Source organism: Artemia franciscana, unplaced genomic scaffold (genome assembly GCF_032884065.1).
Source record: "Artemia franciscana unplaced genomic scaffold, ASM3288406v1 Scaffold_289, whole genome shotgun sequence".
Taxonomy (NCBI): domain Eukaryota; kingdom Metazoa; phylum Arthropoda; class Branchiopoda; order Anostraca; family Artemiidae; genus Artemia; species Artemia franciscana.
The window spans coordinates 795889-813479 of NW_027063627.1; the positions used below are offsets into that span (position 1 = coordinate 795889).

General features: G+C 35.5%; 1 protein-coding gene across 2 annotated transcripts in view; it reads left to right on the top strand.

The window, feature by feature from the left end:
- LOC136043066 (piwi-like protein 1) overlaps nt 1-17591 on the top strand; it is a 51939-nt gene that overhangs the window by 5057 nt on the left and 29291 nt on the right. For both annotated transcript variants that reach the window (XM_065727981.1, XM_065727982.1), the window contains exons 2-4: nt 10983-11198; nt 12999-13423; nt 16422-16628. In XM_065727981.1, the coding sequence (XP_065584053.1) occupies nt 10994-11198; nt 12999-13423; nt 16422-16628 (837 nt within the window). In that variant the 5' untranslated portion in view covers nt 10983-10993. The remainder of the gene's footprint in view (nt 1-10982; nt 11199-12998; nt 13424-16421; nt 16629-17591) is intronic.

The following is a 17591-nucleotide window of genomic DNA, read 5'->3' on the forward strand; positions in this document are numbered from 1 at the left end:
AAGACTAAGCATTAACATAGAGTAAACATGGGATTGACACATCCTCTACCCTTCCTGAAGTTACACTTCTCTCAAAACTTTATCTATAAGTCTAAAAAATATCATCATTCTAAGTAATTTGCTTCCTAAAGAAACCAGTCTAATGTCTATAATTACCCCACTCACTCTTATCAGCTTTCTTATGGAGATATTCAATAAGAGTTCCTGAAATTGCTTGGTACACATGCTGTCAAACATGTCTCCAAAACAAATGATTTCTTCACAACCAAGAAGAAAAGACCTATTATTTAAGATGTTTTCAATACACCTCTTATAGACCAAAATTTTATACTATTCTAGTTCTAGAAATTTCTGTTTCAGGCTACTTTTGGCTGAAGAATGATTATGTTTGCAGGAACAGCTGTAACCAAGTAAAGAAAAAACCATAGCCTATAATAAAAAAATTTAAAGTGCATCATTGGAATTGTTCTGGTTAAAAAATCGAATGATGGTTTTGAGCCCCCCTCCTTTTGAAAAACAAGGAAAATTACTTCGTATGTGTAGCAGGGATGTGTCCTTTTTTTCTGAAAATTCTAGCAGGCTGCCACAAGACTGTAGAGAGATGTATAATGACTTGTTTAAAAGCTTGTAGTCACATCTCTGCAGTGTTTATTGTACATTATCCTTTATGATGCCATTCAAAGTGTTATCTCAAACCAAAAAGTGATGTTTTTTTGGTGCCATTTAGATACTTGAAAGCTTGGGAAGCATATCAAGGGTACCATTATAATTTTCATGAAAAAAAAATTGACCAGAGATTTACAATCCCTTTCTTGCATACTCTAACTCCCACTCCCTTAGTACATAAAAATGTATTTTGAAAAAACTAATCTAAATTTGGTTAAGAATGTATTGAAACATAGCATTATGTCATTGCTATTTACATTATTTGGAATCCTTAACTGAGTGCTTAAAAATTCCATCTTAAAAATTTCTCTCCCAGTCCCTTTAGCAAATTAACTAAAAAAAAACAAGTTTTTTTAGCTGAAAGTAAGGAGCGACATTAAAGCTTAAAACGAACATATATATATATATGAAAGTATGAATATATATATGAACATATATATATTCATATCTCGTATATGAAAGGGGCTGCTTCCTCATCAACGCCCCGCTCTTTACGCTAAAGTTTGACTCTTTCTCTCAACTCTGCTTTTTAAAACAGTAAAAAACTATAGCGTAAAGAGTGGGGTGTTGATGAGGAAGCAGCCCCTTTCATATACGAAGAAATTTTTGTTCGAGTTTTAATGTCGTCCTTACTTTCAGCTAAAAAAACTTGTTTTTTTATTTAATTTCTGAACGTTTTTGAATCATTGCATGTTTTGATTTTGGCTCCCCAAAGAGGAGGAATAATTAACATGAAATTTGCAAGTTTTTTTTTTTGGCTAAATGGCTTTCTCATAGTTTTGATCGAATGATTTTGAGAAAAAAGGGAATGGTGGAGAAAGCCTAGTTGCCCTGCAATTTTTTGGTTACTTAAAAAGGCAACTACAACTTTTAATTTTTACGAATGTTTTTATTAGTAAAAGATAAACGTAAATTATAAATTAGCTTACGTAACGCACTTTTGTAATCTCATGTTTTTATTACATATATGAGGGGTTCACCCCCTCGTCAGTACCTTGCTCTTTACATTAAAGATTAAACTTTGTCCCAATTCATTAAGAATGACCCCTGAATCACAAAAGCCATTGAATAAATAGTTGAAATCACTAAAAATAATTTAGCGTAAAGAGCGGGGTATTAGGAGGAGGTGAGCCCCTCATATGCGTAATAATTTCTGTCCGTTTTAAGCTTTGATGCTGCTCCTTACTTCCAGCTGAAAAAAACTTATCATATTTATTTTTTCATTTTTTTTAATAATGCTAGAAAATCCTGCGCTCCCTTCATGGAAATTCTATTCCCCCATGACAAATTCCTCGATGGAAAGTTCCCCCAACATATCCCCCTGTTGTCAACCCCTCCCCCAACCAAAAAAATCCCCCTGAAAACGTCTGTACACTTCCCAATAACCATTACTATATGCAAGCACTGGTCAAAGTTTGTAACTTGTAGCCCCTCCCATGGGGACTGTGGGGGAGTAAGTCGTCCCCAAAGACATAGTTATAAGGTTTTTCCACTACGCTGAATAAAATGGCTATCTCAGAATTTTTATCCGTTGACTTCGGGAAAATAATTAGCGTGGGAGGGGGCCTAGGTGCCCTCCAATTTTTTTGTTCACTTAAAAAGGGCACTAGAAATTTTCATATCCGTTAGAATGAGCCCTCTCGCAAGATTCTAGGACCACTGGGTCGATATGATCACCCCTGGGAAAAAAAACAAACAAATAAACATGCATCCGTGATCTGCCTTCTGGCAAAAAATACAAAATTCCACATTTTCGTAGATAGGAGCTTGAAACTTCTACAATAGTTCTACAAAACTTCTCTGATACACTGAATCTGATGGTGTGATTTTCTTTAAGGTCATATGACTTTTAGGGGGTGTTTCCCCCTATTTTCTAAAATAAGGCAAGTTTTCTCAGGCTCATAACTTTTGATGGGTAAAACTAAACTTGATAAAACTTAAATATTTAAAATCAGCATTAAAATGCGATTCTTTTGATGTAGCTATTGGTATCAAAACTCCATTTTTTAGAGTTTTGGTTACTATTGAGCCAGGTCGCTCCTTACTACAGTTCATTACCACGAACTGTTTGATTTAATAGCTAGTAACAGAAACTGTCCAGTAAAAAAAGGTTTTCACTCAAATTCAAAGCTGGTGCAGGAATGATAATAAGTACTATTACATTTATTTTATCAAGTAGCTCAAAGACAAATTATTAATGTAAATTGTGTGGGGGGAGTAAAAATCAATCACAGAGACACGTTCATGAGAATCCAGGAAAAGAGCATGCAAACATCTTGTGTCTTTTTTTGAGTCTACCTCTCTGTGTCTTTATTGTGTCTACTTGTGTCTGATTGTGGGGCATTACATAGATAAATAAGCAATTTTTTTTGCAATTAGGGTTTACACTTAACATCACAGTGAAGCTCATCATTTAGGGGCAAGGGAGGGTACTGGCTTGCATGAATTTGGGAAATATTCTTATTTCAAGCTTGTATTTTTGTACTAATATAATATTCAGCTCCCCTTAAATGTTGAGGCTTACTTTCAAGCTCAAAACTGTATGTATTTTGAACAGTATGCTTTAGTTTTTATGGCACTTGGTATCTACCAAGTGACATATAGCAATCACAAAATTCTGTTGGTCTGTCTGTCCTGGTTTTGCTACTTTAGGCACTTCCAGGTAAGCTAGGACGATGAAAATTGGCAGGTGTATCAGGAACCAGACCAGATTAAATTAGAAATCGTCGTTCCCCCGATTCGACCATCTGGGAGGGGGGAGTGGGGGGATGGTTAAATCAGAAAAAATGAGGTATTTTTAACTTACGAACGGGTGACCAGATCTTATTGAAATTTGATATTTAGAAGGATCTTGTGCTTTAGAGCTCTTCATTTAAATCCTGACCAGATCTGGTGACATTTGGGGGAGCTGGTGGGGGACCTAAATCTTGGAAAATGCTTAGAGTGGAGGGATTGGGACGAAAATTGGTGGGAAAGATAAGCAGGGGTCCTAGATGCGTGATTGACATAACCAGAGTAGATCCGCTCTATTTGGGGAGATGGGGGGGGGATTAATTCTAAAAAATTAGAAAAAATCAGGCATTATCAGCTTACAAAGGATAGACCAGATCTTAATGAAATTTCTTATTTAGAAGGACCTCGTAACTCACATCCCTTATTTTAAATCTGACTGGATCCAGAGTCATTGGGGGGGGGGGAGAGTTGATGGGAACTGGAAATCTTGGAAAACACTTAAAGCAGAGAGATCAATATGAAACTAGGTGGGAAGAAGAAAACACGTCCAAGAGACGTGATTGACATAACGGAACGGATCTGTTCGATTTGGGGGATTGGGGGGGGGGGGTAATTATGAAAAATTAGAAAAAATGAGGTATTTTTTACTTATGAAGGAGTGATCAGATCTTAATGAAATTTCATATTTAGAAGGACGCCATAACTCAGACCTCTTGTTTTAAATCCCGACGTATCCAGCGTCATTGGGGGGGGGGGAGTTGAGTGGGGGACCAGAAATCTTGGAAAACACTTAAAGCAGAGAGATTAGGATGGGACTTAGTGGGAAGACAAAAACATGTCCAAGATACGTGACCGACATAACCGGACCGGATCCGCTCTCTTTGGTGGAGTTTGGGGGGGGGGGAGTAATTTGAAAAAATAGAAAAAATGAGGTATTTGTAACTTACGAACAGGTGATCAGATCTTAATGAAATTTGATATCTAGAAAGATATTGTGCTTTAGAGCTCTTATTTTAAATCCCGACCAGATCCGGGGACATTGGGGAGAGTTGGAGGAGGAAACCGGAATTCTTGGAAAACGTGGAAATTGAGGTATCTTTATCTTATAAATGGGTGATCAGATCTTAATAAAACTTGATATATAGAAGGATCTTATGTCTCAGATGCTCTATTTTCAATTTGAATCGTATCCGGGGACATAGGGGGTTAGAGGAAGAAACAGAAATCTTGGAAAACGCTTAGAGTAGAGAGATCGGGATGAAACTTGATGGGAAGAGTAAGCACCAATTATATATACGTAATTGACATAATTGAAACGGATCTGTTCTCTTTGGAGGAGCTGGGGGGTGTTAATTGGAAAAAATTAGAAAAATTGAGGCATTTTTAACTTAAGAACAGGTGACCAAATCTTAATGAAATTTGATATTTAGAAGGAATCCATGTCTCAGAGCTCTTATTTCAAATCCCGACCAGATCTGTTGATGTTGGGGGGGGGGAAGGAGTTGGAGGGGGAAACCAGAAATCTTGGAAAACGCTTAGAGTGGAGAAATCGGGATGAAACTTGGTGGATAGAATAAGCAAATGTTGTAGATACGTGATTGATGTTACTGTACTGGATCCACTCTCTTTGAGGGAGTTAGGGGGTGGGGTTCAGTGCTTTGGCGAGTTTGGTTCTTCTGGACATGCTAGGACGATGAAAATTGGTAAGCATGTCAGGGAGCCGCACAAATTGACTTGATAAAGTCGTTTTCCCCAATTAGACCCTCTGGGGGGGCTGAATGGAGAGGAAAAATTAGAAAAAATAAGGTATTTATAATTTACGAGTGGGTGATTGGATCTTAATGAATTTTGATATTTAGAAGGACCTCCTGACTCAGAGCTCTTATTTTAAATGCTGACCGGTATTAAGCCTCTGATTTTCCTTTTAAATCAATCTATTGATTCTTAGAATTTTGCTAGAGCTCATACCATATGAGTTTTTGGCTCTTGGCTTGTCTGGCCTTGTTACAAGTGCCATATGAGCTCTTGGCTCTTGTTTAAAAATATTCAAAAAAAATAAATAATATCACTTAGTAATCATGATAATTGGAAAAATCTAATGTAATTAGTGTTTTCAGTAAAGTGCAAATAATATATTATGATTTAGAGCTTCTATTAAGTGGAGAGGGGGGAAAGGTAGTAGGCAAACTCCTGTTTCAGGTAATTTTGGTTTGTTTTAAACTGGACCTGAATGTTTAGTTTCATTTTTACTTGTTTTAAGATTTATTCATTCATCTTTATCAATATCTGTCATTTTTATGCTGGCTTTAAGGATTGGGAACACTGAAGAGTTAAAGCTCTTCTAAAGGAAACATGGTCAAACAAACACCCCTTTGCACCTAGGCCTATTAGTTTCTAATTTTATGCTCTTTGTGATGTTTATAGGTGTGTTTAGGATAATTTATACCCACCATCCCCCATAATTGTCCCAGATATAACCCTAGGTTATATACAAATTAAAGTTTAGGTGACGGAATTCTTACTTTATAATATTCAGCAAGTTTTAACTAATCAAAACGCACTATGCCCGTTTCCGAAATTCCAAACCCTATTTATAAACAATGGGCAACTTGCATAGCTTACAACCCTTGCCTTAGAGACTGTGTAGGGCCATGCCAAATCCTGGAGGCATAGTTATTTGACGTCTAGATTATTTTAAATTAGATGGCTATTCCAAAATTTTGATTGGATGTGTAGAGGAGGGGCAGCTAAAAAGGGAATGGGAGGGGGGTGGTTGCCCTTCAACCACTTTTTAACATCCATGTCAACATACTATGAAAGTTTCATTGTTATATGATGTCTTCATTTCTGCTCCTTTGAGTTTTAGACAGCTTTTGTTTTTCTTAAATTTTTTTAAGTTTATAAAAATTAAATTTAGTTCTTTTTCCAATTATCATAGTTTTATTATTGGTTAATTGTATGAAAAACTGAAAAGATTCTTTGAGTTTATTTTTGCTCAAGAATTAAAATATCAGATTTTATTTGAATTTTTGAAAAAAAGTGAATATTCAGTGAAGATGTTTGACTAGTCACTCATTGGTCCAGTAATTTTTTAACAATGTTTTCATAAATTTAGAGATAGTTGGGTATAGGTTTTTTTTTTCAAATGAACCGAAAATCTGCATAATTTTTGGTCTTATGCCATTCAGGTCCTCCATCCAGCAAACACCATTGAGTATACATGTGTCTCAATCAACTATTTTGTTAAAAGATTTTTTCGAGCTTTGATTTATTGTAACTGATTCTTTGCTTGTGTACATCCATGTCACAGTCAATTGTAATAATGAAGTTTTTTTTTGTAAAAAAACTATGCCACAAATCAATAAAACCAGTTGTTTTTTTAAATGTTTTTGGTGAGTAGATGCTCCCTTAGCTTTTTCTACCCAAAATTTTCAAGTGCATCAGAAAAACAAATTGGCTACATTAGCAGAACAAACAAATAGGATACATCAGCAAAACAAATAAATAGGCTACATTAATAAGTACAAAATAGAACTAAATAAGTTGTTCTATTTTGCACTGCCAATTGATATATTCATTTTTCTTTCAACGTTTGTTATCCTCAATAAAGTCTTCTGAGTTAAACGCATAGGATAGGGAGCCAAGAATAAGTTAAGTTTGGTATTGTTAGTAAACTAAACTTACTGTGGCTTGAACTTATGTTGTTTTTTCACCAATGGAGAACTCTTAGGTTTCATTTAACCAAAGCTAGTTTAAAGATATCCCAAGAACAATCAGATTTGACCATATACGCAATATACTATGCCAGGTGAGAGACTGTGGGAGGGATAAAGAACACGTTTTGATTATTTTCTGATATCATGAATCAATACAACCTGCCTTTTTTTCTAAATAGTTTATTTTGAGTAAGCTTTTTTTGGCCCTCTCTGTCTGCAACTTTGAAACAAAAAGGGGAAAAGTTCCCCAAGTTTCCTTGGTGGTTTCCCAAGTTGGTAGTTAAGAATAACTACAGATGGATTTAAAATGGATAAACTACTACTACAAACAAAATCTCCACAGCACCAAGCTGCCTGAGGCCAACACAGCATACCCCCATCCCATTCTATTGAAAGCCTCCCTATTCACACCCTGCCAGAAAGTTCCCCCTTCAAATCTTTCTTTATGACATCCTCCCATTCCAGACAAGGACAATCTGCTTTCTGTTTAGCCCTAGATGGCTGGCTGAAAAGGACAATCTTTGGCAATCTGTCATCCTTTATCTGCAGAATGTACCCTATACATCTCAACCTCTCTTTCATTATAGCCCTAGAAAGTGAGATTGAACCACATTTTTCAAACAACCTGCTGTTTGAAATACAGTCTGTCAGTCAGGTACCCAGAACAATCGGGAATTTCTCTGGAAAACATTTAGTAAATTTTCATCCTCTTTGCAGCGCCCATGCTTCAGAGCCATATTTGACCACTTTAATCATAATACCTTCCAATATTCTAATCTTTGTTTGCACACTTATCTTCCTATTCTTTTCAAAAAAATTTTAACTATGAAAAAATACCCAGAGCCTTGGCTATTCTACTTTTAACATCTTCACTGCTCCCACAATCTACTAATATTACTACCAAGATAAGTGAAGCTGCCCACCTGATCAATCTTTTCGTTACCCAATATCACCAATGCATCATTATTTATTCCTAGCCTTAGTGACTTAGTCTTCTTAACATTAATTTTCAAACCTATTCTAGCATCCTTAACTTGCAAAATCTCTAAAATTTCATTCATTATGCTCACACTTTTATCTAGGAGGCTTAAATCATCATTATAATTTAAGTCCAGGAGAGTATTCCCCCCCCCCCGCATTTGATTCTGTGGTCTCCCATTGCCTTTCATGTGCTCCTTGAGACCAAGTCCATCAAAATGATCCAAGTAAAGGGGGATAGAATACAACCCTGCAATTCAACCCTGCTTAACTCTTGATTTAATACAAAATCAGCTTCTAACCTCATTTCATACCTTAACCACAGCAGTATTATCCTTATACTTAGCACTAATCACTTTAATGTAGATAAGACATTTGCTAAAGCTCTTCTATCAACAGAATCCAACACTTGCTCATAATCTATATAACTGAGGACCAAAGGTGTTTGACAACTAAGGCACTTCTCAATTATTAACCGAAGAGTGAAAATTTGGTCAGCACATCCTCTACCTTTTCTAAAACTACACTGTTCTCCTCTTAAAACTTTGTCGACAGCATCTCTCAGTCTAAATGTATCATATTAGTAAGTAGTTAGTTATCTACAGACCAGACTAATGCCTCAATAATTACAACACTCACTATTATCACCTTTTTTATACAGTAGTTTAATTAGGGTTTTCCTAAAATTGTAAGGTACTTCCCTTTTTTCAAAATTATATTCATAATTTTCAGTAACTTATTTCTAACCTCAGAGCCACCATATTTAAAAAAACTCATTTACTACACTATCAGCACCTAGAGCCTTAATATTTTTTAATCCTTTTAGTACTGTTGCTAATTCCTACTTACAAAACAAATCTTCCTTCACATCCAAGGTATCACAAGTTTTTTTCATTTACCTCTATATCTTTTCCTGCAACTGACTCTCAGTTTAGCACATTCTGCCCATCTCTCTTTAACTCTTTCTTTATCACTAATTGTGGCCCTATTCCTATCTTTAACTTGGACAAGTCAGGATTGACTACTCCTTCTTAATTTATTAAAATGCTAGTAGATTTGATTTGACTTGATTTGACTTGATTTGGATTTGAGAAATCAATCATTTGATAAAAAAATATCACAAAAATTCTTACAAAATGTCAAACATAAATATCCTTTTTCTAATATCATTCAGCAGAAAAACTAAACAAACAACAAAGAAACAAAAACTAAATAAAAAAAGTATAAGCATTTTTTCATCTACTCAATAAGATATTTTAATAATTATTTTTTTCAGAATAAGATTAGTGAAATCAATCTTCTATATATTTAGGCAATATAATAGTATTCCACATATGAAAGGAAATAAATCACTTCACAAGATTATCTACATATACCTTATTCACAAAACGTTAAACAGAAAATTAAACATACAACTTTTATCCACTCAATAATATATTTCTTAAGATTTTGTCAGAACAAACTTAGCAAAATTGATCCCTTTATATAGTTTAGCAACATGTTTCACACCTTCACAGCAACATGTCATAGTAACAGTGTACATCTATGGCTGTGGTGCATTTATAATATGAGTAAATTATTTTCAGATGAGGGTGTTGGGTATGGATGATATTCTGATTTCTTTGGGGTTATCCCCCCCCCCCACTGCCCTCAGGCAAAGAGCTATAAGTCATACAATTCGTCCATTGTAGTATATGTTATTGACAAAGGTGGGCATGTTTGACCTTTACTTTCCAAAAATATGGAGATCATTCAGTTGAGCCTTTCAGTAGAATGTTGAACTAAATCAAACACTTTAAAAAGGGCACAAGAACCTTCAGTTTCCTGTCGAATGAGCTCCTTTCTAAGTTTCTGCGAAACTCCTTCTGTATGAAATGCCTTTATAAGAAAAAAAGATAATGCATTGTGCTCACTTCGCTCTTTACTTATGCAGCACTATTATGCTGCCTATGATTTAATGAACAGGAAACAGTGCATGCATAGGTACACTGAAAAATGTGGTCTTGGGATGGGATTAAGCCAATTCTAAGCCATCTGCCGAAGTTTATCATTGTTTTAAGTATATTTGACAGAAATAAAACTAGCAAACTTACAGCTTAAAATAAGAAGGCCGTACATGTGTTGTATAATTAATAAACATTGCCTAATTAAAACACCATCTTCTATTCTTTACTACTTTTTTTTTATAAAAAATTATTGTAAACAAGGCCAGGTACACGCAAAGGAATTTGGAGTAAAAGAGCTGGGCTACAATTTCGAATTTTTTTTTGCGAAGGGGAACACGGAACCAAAACCCCTAGCCTTTCCTAGATGGTTTTGTCCTGGTTCCTAGATTATAGATATTAAAATGAATTTTCTCCTCAGGTTTGTCTTTAAAATATTCATTAGCTTTATTTCTCACTGGTGTATCACCCCAGTTTCCATTGAAAGCTATCACATGATGTCATTATGTTCGATCTAGGGTTACGTGAACATATATTATGATTCACAATTAAGATATATCTGCTACTTGTTTTTCTTAGGATTTTAAAGATTTTGAGACCAACGGATGGTGTTGCACCAACAATATGTGACATTAAAGCTGTCGTTAGAAAGTGGTTACATGCGGGGCCATATGATTCAGACAAGCATTTGAGGGGGAGGGGGTTCAAATTTCCTACTGCCCCCCTCCCTCCCTGGTTATGGTGTTGGTTACATGCCAGGCATTTTGACAAGGTAATCATAAAATTTTGTTCTCTAGCCCATAATGACACAGATAAACATTAAAAAGGAATGGCATAAGCTGCAAAATTAAGCTTTATCCATATATTAGCATTCTTGGCTCATCTTTTTTGCCTCTTACTACTTTTGAAAAGAAGACTTTAGGGAATCTAATTTTTATTTTTTAAGATAAATCAGGAATGGCAGGACGCGGAGCCCTCTTAGAGCGCCTGAAGATTAAACGTGAAGAATCAAGTAATGAAGAAAGACCAGGTGACGGTGGAACTACGTCACGGCCAGTACCTGTTGGTCGAGCACAACTTTTGCGAAGGTTGAATGTACAAAATCAAGCTGCTGCAGCCCCAACTGGAGGGCTGCAACCTATTGCACCAGAGAGAGGTGCAGGTAAAATTCACATTCTTAAACTAAAGAAATCTATTAGATCTTGATGTATCATTTAACTAGATTAAGAGTTTGCTTAAAAAGCCTTTTAATTCTTTTGAAGTTTAGATTATACTTTTAAAATTCTTGTTTGGTTTGCTGAATTTCGAAGTCGATTATATCTTGTCTACGCTCGTATATTTGCTTGCCCTTGCTAGTGAATCCAATTTTTAATTGAGTGACTGTAAAACAGAAGTAAGGAATTATCTACTAATCAGAGCCATTGGTTGTTCTTATTTTAATGTACCAATCAGTTGCTAATTGGTCTTATGCCTTTTGTATTTGTGTTCGGGTATACAGAGTTTTAGATGGAATTAAGTCAGTAAAAAAAAATAAAAATACAGTATTTCTATAAAATTTGTATTGATACTACAAAAAATTCTGCTTTTGGCCGAGTTGTCAATTTTTAGGCTTTGGTGTTTCGTTTTCACCAAAATTTATGTTGGGGGGGGGGAATACTTAGATGCTGCTTATGGACCAACGAAAATCTTAAAACATTTCTTGTTTTAACTTGTTTACTCAGTCATCAGTCTGTATTATCTTTCGCTCTTAGGGATCATACAATTGCGCAACCTATATTCTTTAAGTGACTTTACTGAAGTGACAAAAATATAAATTTTCTAATGTTGTGTTCTAAATACTGATCTAATATAAAATTTTAATTTGCTCAAGATTTGTGTTCAAGCCTGGTAAAAGGGAATAAATTCTGCCAAATATGAATTAAAATTCTTGTTTGGTTATGCTGAATTTCAAAGTAGATTATATTTTGTCTATGCTCATATATTTGCTTGCCTTTGCGAATGAATCAAATTTTTAACTGAGGGTCTATAAAACAGAAGTAAGCAATTATTTACTAATAAGAGGCATGGGTGGTTCTGATTTTAATTTACCAATCAGTAACTAGTTGGTCTTGTGCCTTTTGTGTTTGGGCATACAGAGTTTTAGATGGAATAAAGTCAGTAAAAACGAAATAAAAATACATTATTTCTATAAAATTTGTATTGATACAACAAAAAATTCTACTTTTGGTCGAGTTGTCACTTTTTAGGCTTTGGTGTTTCATTTTCACTAAGATTTATGTTATGAGGGGAATACTTAGATGCTGCTTATGGACCCTCAATAATCTTAAAACATTTCTTGTTTTAACTTGTTTACTCAGCCAGTAGTCTGTATTGTCTGCTCATCTTATGGAAAATATATTTGTACAACCTATATTCCTTAAGTGACTTTATTGAAGTTACAATAATATAAATTTTCTGATGTTGTGTCCCAAATATTGATTTAAAATAAAATTTTAATGTGCTCAGGATTTGTGTTCAAGTCTGCTAAAAGGGAATAAATTTAAACTGGTGCATTTAATCTTTTGGATTATAAAGCTGACTTTAGTCCTTCTAAAATACAGGGTCAATTCTCTTTTATTCCTTCCTTCTAATGCCTGGTTATTGAGCACATTCTGAACATCGATAGGATCATTGACGAAAATTTGTAAAGCTTCTTATAAGGCCACAAGTTTTGACCTCTTTAGTCGAATTAGGGATTTCTTATTATAAATAATTTACCATAAAAAATGTTTTGTCAGGACTGCTGATTGCTGATTCACTGAATAAGGCAGCATTACTAAAATTTGTTGATTTCCTGGTAGAGACTTCATAATTTGAGAACTTCACCTTCGAAAATTGGTCAAAATGACGATTAAAGCTTTCGAAAACCCGGAATTGGACACTATAGCATGAATTAAAACATCTAGTTTTTTGTCCATTTTAGGTTGCGGTCGTGCACAACTATGGAAGAACATGACCCAAAGACCTGGTGAAGGAGCTCTAAGGTATCCAGAAATAAAAAGCCAAGAAACACCTGTACGGACACCTGCCACCCATGGGCAGTCTTCTCAGCCAGATGTTGCGAATTTACAAAGTCAGCTTGATTCGATGAGCTTGCAGAAGAAGCGGTGTGAGTCCGTCATTCGTTCAGGTGTAGAAGGGCAAACATTTACTGCAGCAGTTAATTATATAAGACTCATTTCAAAAGAAAATGCTCAAATATATGAGTATTTTGTTGGTTTCACTCCTGAAATTGATTCAAGAAGATTCCGTTTCATAATGTTGAAGCAACATGCAGAAGCCTTACAATTTGTTGGAAATGCCTTTGATGGAGCCAAATTATATCTGAGGCACAAGTTACCGTTGCAAGTAAGTTGTTTTCTATTTCTTGATCTTCTTTTGGCTAGTTGTATTGTTGCAGCAATGTTTCCGGTGGGAAATTCTCTCCAAAATGAAAAATTGAGCAGCCAAAGGGAAATTAAGACCAGTAAAAGAACGAAGGAAAGCGTACTTTTTTTGTGAACAGAGTTTAAGGACCCTTTGTAAACTCTCTTTACTTAAACTATTGCCTGCTTATTTTGAATAAGGATTTCTGTCAATTTTGAGTTTGCTTGGTTTTGATTTCGAGATTGACTTTATGCTATCTATATTAAAATTTGGAATAAGAATTTCTTTCAAGTTTAAATTTGCCTGAATTTGATGCTGATAATTGAATTATAATAATATCAAATGGCAAGTCAAGTTTTACAATTAAGAGTGATTCTACCCCTCTTATAATGATGACTGGATAACACATCGAGTCTTTCGGTTTACATCTGCTCCCTCCCTCAACGCAGAATTGAGGTCTAATTAACATCCAGCATTCCTTGGAAGTTTCAACTCAATCTCCCAAACAGTTCGTGGGAAATAGCAGACGTGCCCAGTTTCTTCTGATTTACTCAGCTGTACTTGTCGTTCTTAGAGAATACTGAGAGCAAAATTTTTAAATGTTGCCGTAGCGAACGACCCATAGAAGCTCATAGCAGATAAAATGACCAAAACCAATTTTGACTGCTTTTTCTGCTAGCAAACTAACAGCAACAAGTATTATCATGGAAAGCAAAGAACAACATTGAGTCCTAAAACAAGCAGAATTTTTCTTTATAGGATAGTGGCTGCCCCCTCTTCAACCCTCCTCCTTGGGGTCGTAGAAACTTCGGAGTGTGCGAATTCGATCAGAATGAGCGATCAGTGACCTTGGGGGTCCAGTGACTTTAAACTTTCAGGATTATTTTCTTGGTTTAAAAGGTCATCAACATATTGCTGTGAGAAGTGAAAGGGGTAAGAGCCCGGAAATGAGCAAAAAACAAAACAAAAAATATTTTTTTCCCTGGTCAGTTTGGAACTTGGGCCTTTAGTTTGGAACGTGAGTCCTTAGTCCAAAAATATTCGAAGGATTGGTCCTTCTGGTGTTGGTCCCTTCTCTAACAAATGGGGCTAAAAGAAGGGCCGTTTTAAGGTGGCTTGGTGTTGCGGTGAGTTGTTAGTAGTACTAGTATTTTCCACGGAGGGAATTTCCCATCGTGGGAGGGGGGATTTCCCGCAGGGGAGAATAAGGCTAGCACCATAATGGATTTTTTAAGGATGTTGAGCATGCTTTAGTATTTCTTATTACTTTTAAGATCATTAAAGGGATGGGGGACTTCCACCCTCCCTCAAATGATCGTCATCGTCGTGGGAGGGGGAGTTTCCGCAGGGGAGAATACGGTTAGCACTAAAATGAATTTTTTAAGGCTGTTGAGTATGCTTTAGTATTTTTTATTACTTTTAAGATCATTAGATTAGTAATCTAAATATAGGCTCTACCTGAGCAAAGTAAGGGTCTATTTGTAAGGACTGGAGGCTGACGTCGAAAACCATAGCAAGTGGGTGTAAGTAGAAAGCGGTCTACAAAACAATTCTTCCATTTGAAAAAAGTACCAGCCCTATGAATAATGTTCTATATGGAAACCCCACCTCGAAAGGGTGGCAAGGGGTGGTGTCTCCTGTAAAATTGAGCAGCCGTGACTTAATAAATTTTTATAGCCTTATTCGTATTAACATGGTTCCAAAACTATTTTGCATTAAGATCACGTTTATAGCTTGAATAGTTTAAATCCAAATCACTAGAAAGATAAATGGAAAAAGAGACACTTGCGTTTATGTGTATATAGAAGATATACTAGCCAAAGAGCTGGCTTTGGCTACTCCTGACCTAGCTTCCCTTTCCTGGGAGGAGCATTTGCCCCTCGCAAGTGGCCCTCGGTTTGCCTGACGTGGTGTTCTGGCCTATTTACTTTCACCGTCATGCCTGGTGGGTCGGTTTTTTCATTAGTCTCCCAAGGCATACTCAGACTTTCGTCCCTCACATATTTCCTGTCTCGTTGTTTGCAGAAAAAAAAAACCTGGAAATGAAACGTCATTATTACAATCCTACGTTGTACATAATTACAACTGAAAGATTAAGCTAAAAATGCTAAAAGTTTTGCAGAAAGTCTTGGAAACATGAAACGGCTGTAAAATATTACGATCAAAAACATTTCACTTCAAAGATTTTTTTTTTTTAACTTCACTTTGAAGAATAGCATGCAAGGGCAGAAGGACTGAGCTGTCTGGGAGGCATATGAGGCGACAGAACTCCTCAGAAATCGCTTTTTGGTATACTTTGTGAGACATACGTATATCCATAAAATTAATTGTTGTCTTTTGTAAACTGAAATAAGGTAAACTAGTTATGCTATAAATTTCTTTAGAGACGGAATTGAAAACATATAAACCTTTTTAGTAGAATTGTCATTATTTTTGGGCGATTATTAACAGAAACAAGGTAATCGTTGGTTGAGTCTAGTTAGGACTACTTCCTGAAAGCTAAGGCATTCAGGTGAAAGTATTGTAACTCAAACCATTTTAGGGTCGAAGATTGTCCCTTCTCCTTTATAGTCTCTGCATAACATTCAAGTTATGGAAAATGTTCCCTGGTTAGTTTTAGCCCATATAAAACATTGAAAAAAGTTCTGACGCAGAAAGAAAAAGCCATAGCAATGCACAAAATGGTTAAAAGAAAACGTTTATTGTTTCAAGCTAAGTCTGAGATGGAGCTTTCAGCTTGAGTTGGCTTATTACGCATAGTCTCCTTTACTATTGCACTTAAACAAAATTAGAAAAAAAAAGTTTTTTTTTCTATTTACAATAGGGAGCTGAGAAATTTCTTCTTAATAGCTAGTTTTGCTTGGTTTATAATTATTTTTTTTTATACCTTTGTTGAATGTGTCCAAACCGTTTGGTCTTTGTCGCTCTGTTTGTCTGTTTTTAAGGCATGCCCATGGTTAAACTATTTATTTTGTTCAAGGAAAACGTTTATGAATGTAGTCATCCAAGCGACAATTCTGTGGTTCAAATGAAAATTATCTACAAGAACCAAATGAAAATGTCTGAAGCAATGCATTGGTGTGGTATTTTGTTCCGTCGTGTATTAGACTCTCTTAATCTCACACAAATTGGCAGAAACTTTTATGACATGGAGACATCCACGCCAGTGCCGCAATACAACCTTGAAGTAAGTTCTTGACAGATTTCTTAGATCTGGTTTTCTTAGCCGTGGATTTTTTTGCCCACTTGAGGTGCGGGATACGGGAATCAATCTTTGGATGCCACTTTTGTTTATTTAAAATGAATAAATTTATGCTTGAATAGAAAATTACCGGCTGCTTTGGTATTGAGTGAACTGAAAGGGGTACTGGACAATACCAAGCATTCCATTACAGGTCTGAAGTCGGGTCATCAGTAAGTAAAGAAAGATACACGGAAGTGACTAAAAAAAAAATCGTTCAACTGGTAAGACAATCTAAATCAATCGTGACTATCTTCACTCCTTTGACTTCATTTCTTCCTTTAGAAAAATAGAATCAATGTTATGCAATATTGGATACTGGTTTATATCCTATAGATATCGGTGACGATGACCAGAAACCATATATATTTTTGGCTTTGTGCAATATCTATTGTATCATTTTTGAACTATAACTGACGAGAACAAGAAGAATATTTTTTCTACAGTCTGAAATAGCTGAGCTCCTGGATGGACTCAGCTATTTTTTGTTATTTACTGACCAGAACTAAAATATGTGTCGTTACTTCAGTTGACCTCTACGAGACAGTGCTTTCACTTCTCTACTTAGAGATTTCCTCTGCTCTTTCATTTTCCACTCTCTTAAAATAATATAATCACTTTTACTCTTAATCTAACCTTTTTACGCACTTTTTCCTTACATTATCTTAATTTAAGTAAGCTGTTCACTTAGCATCAGTAAAGTGTATGATGCTATTGAAGTCGAAATAAATTGCTGCCAACTTTCATAAAGTGCTTTCTCACGGTCTGAAAGAAGTTTTTTCTTATATTTTATTTTTACCATCAGTCTACTTTTGCTTCTAAGGAAGGACATGTGGCTTGATTCACTACTTGAAAAGATGGCATTTTTAATCCCAACACCCTGTAGCCTGACCCATGTGCGATTCCAGA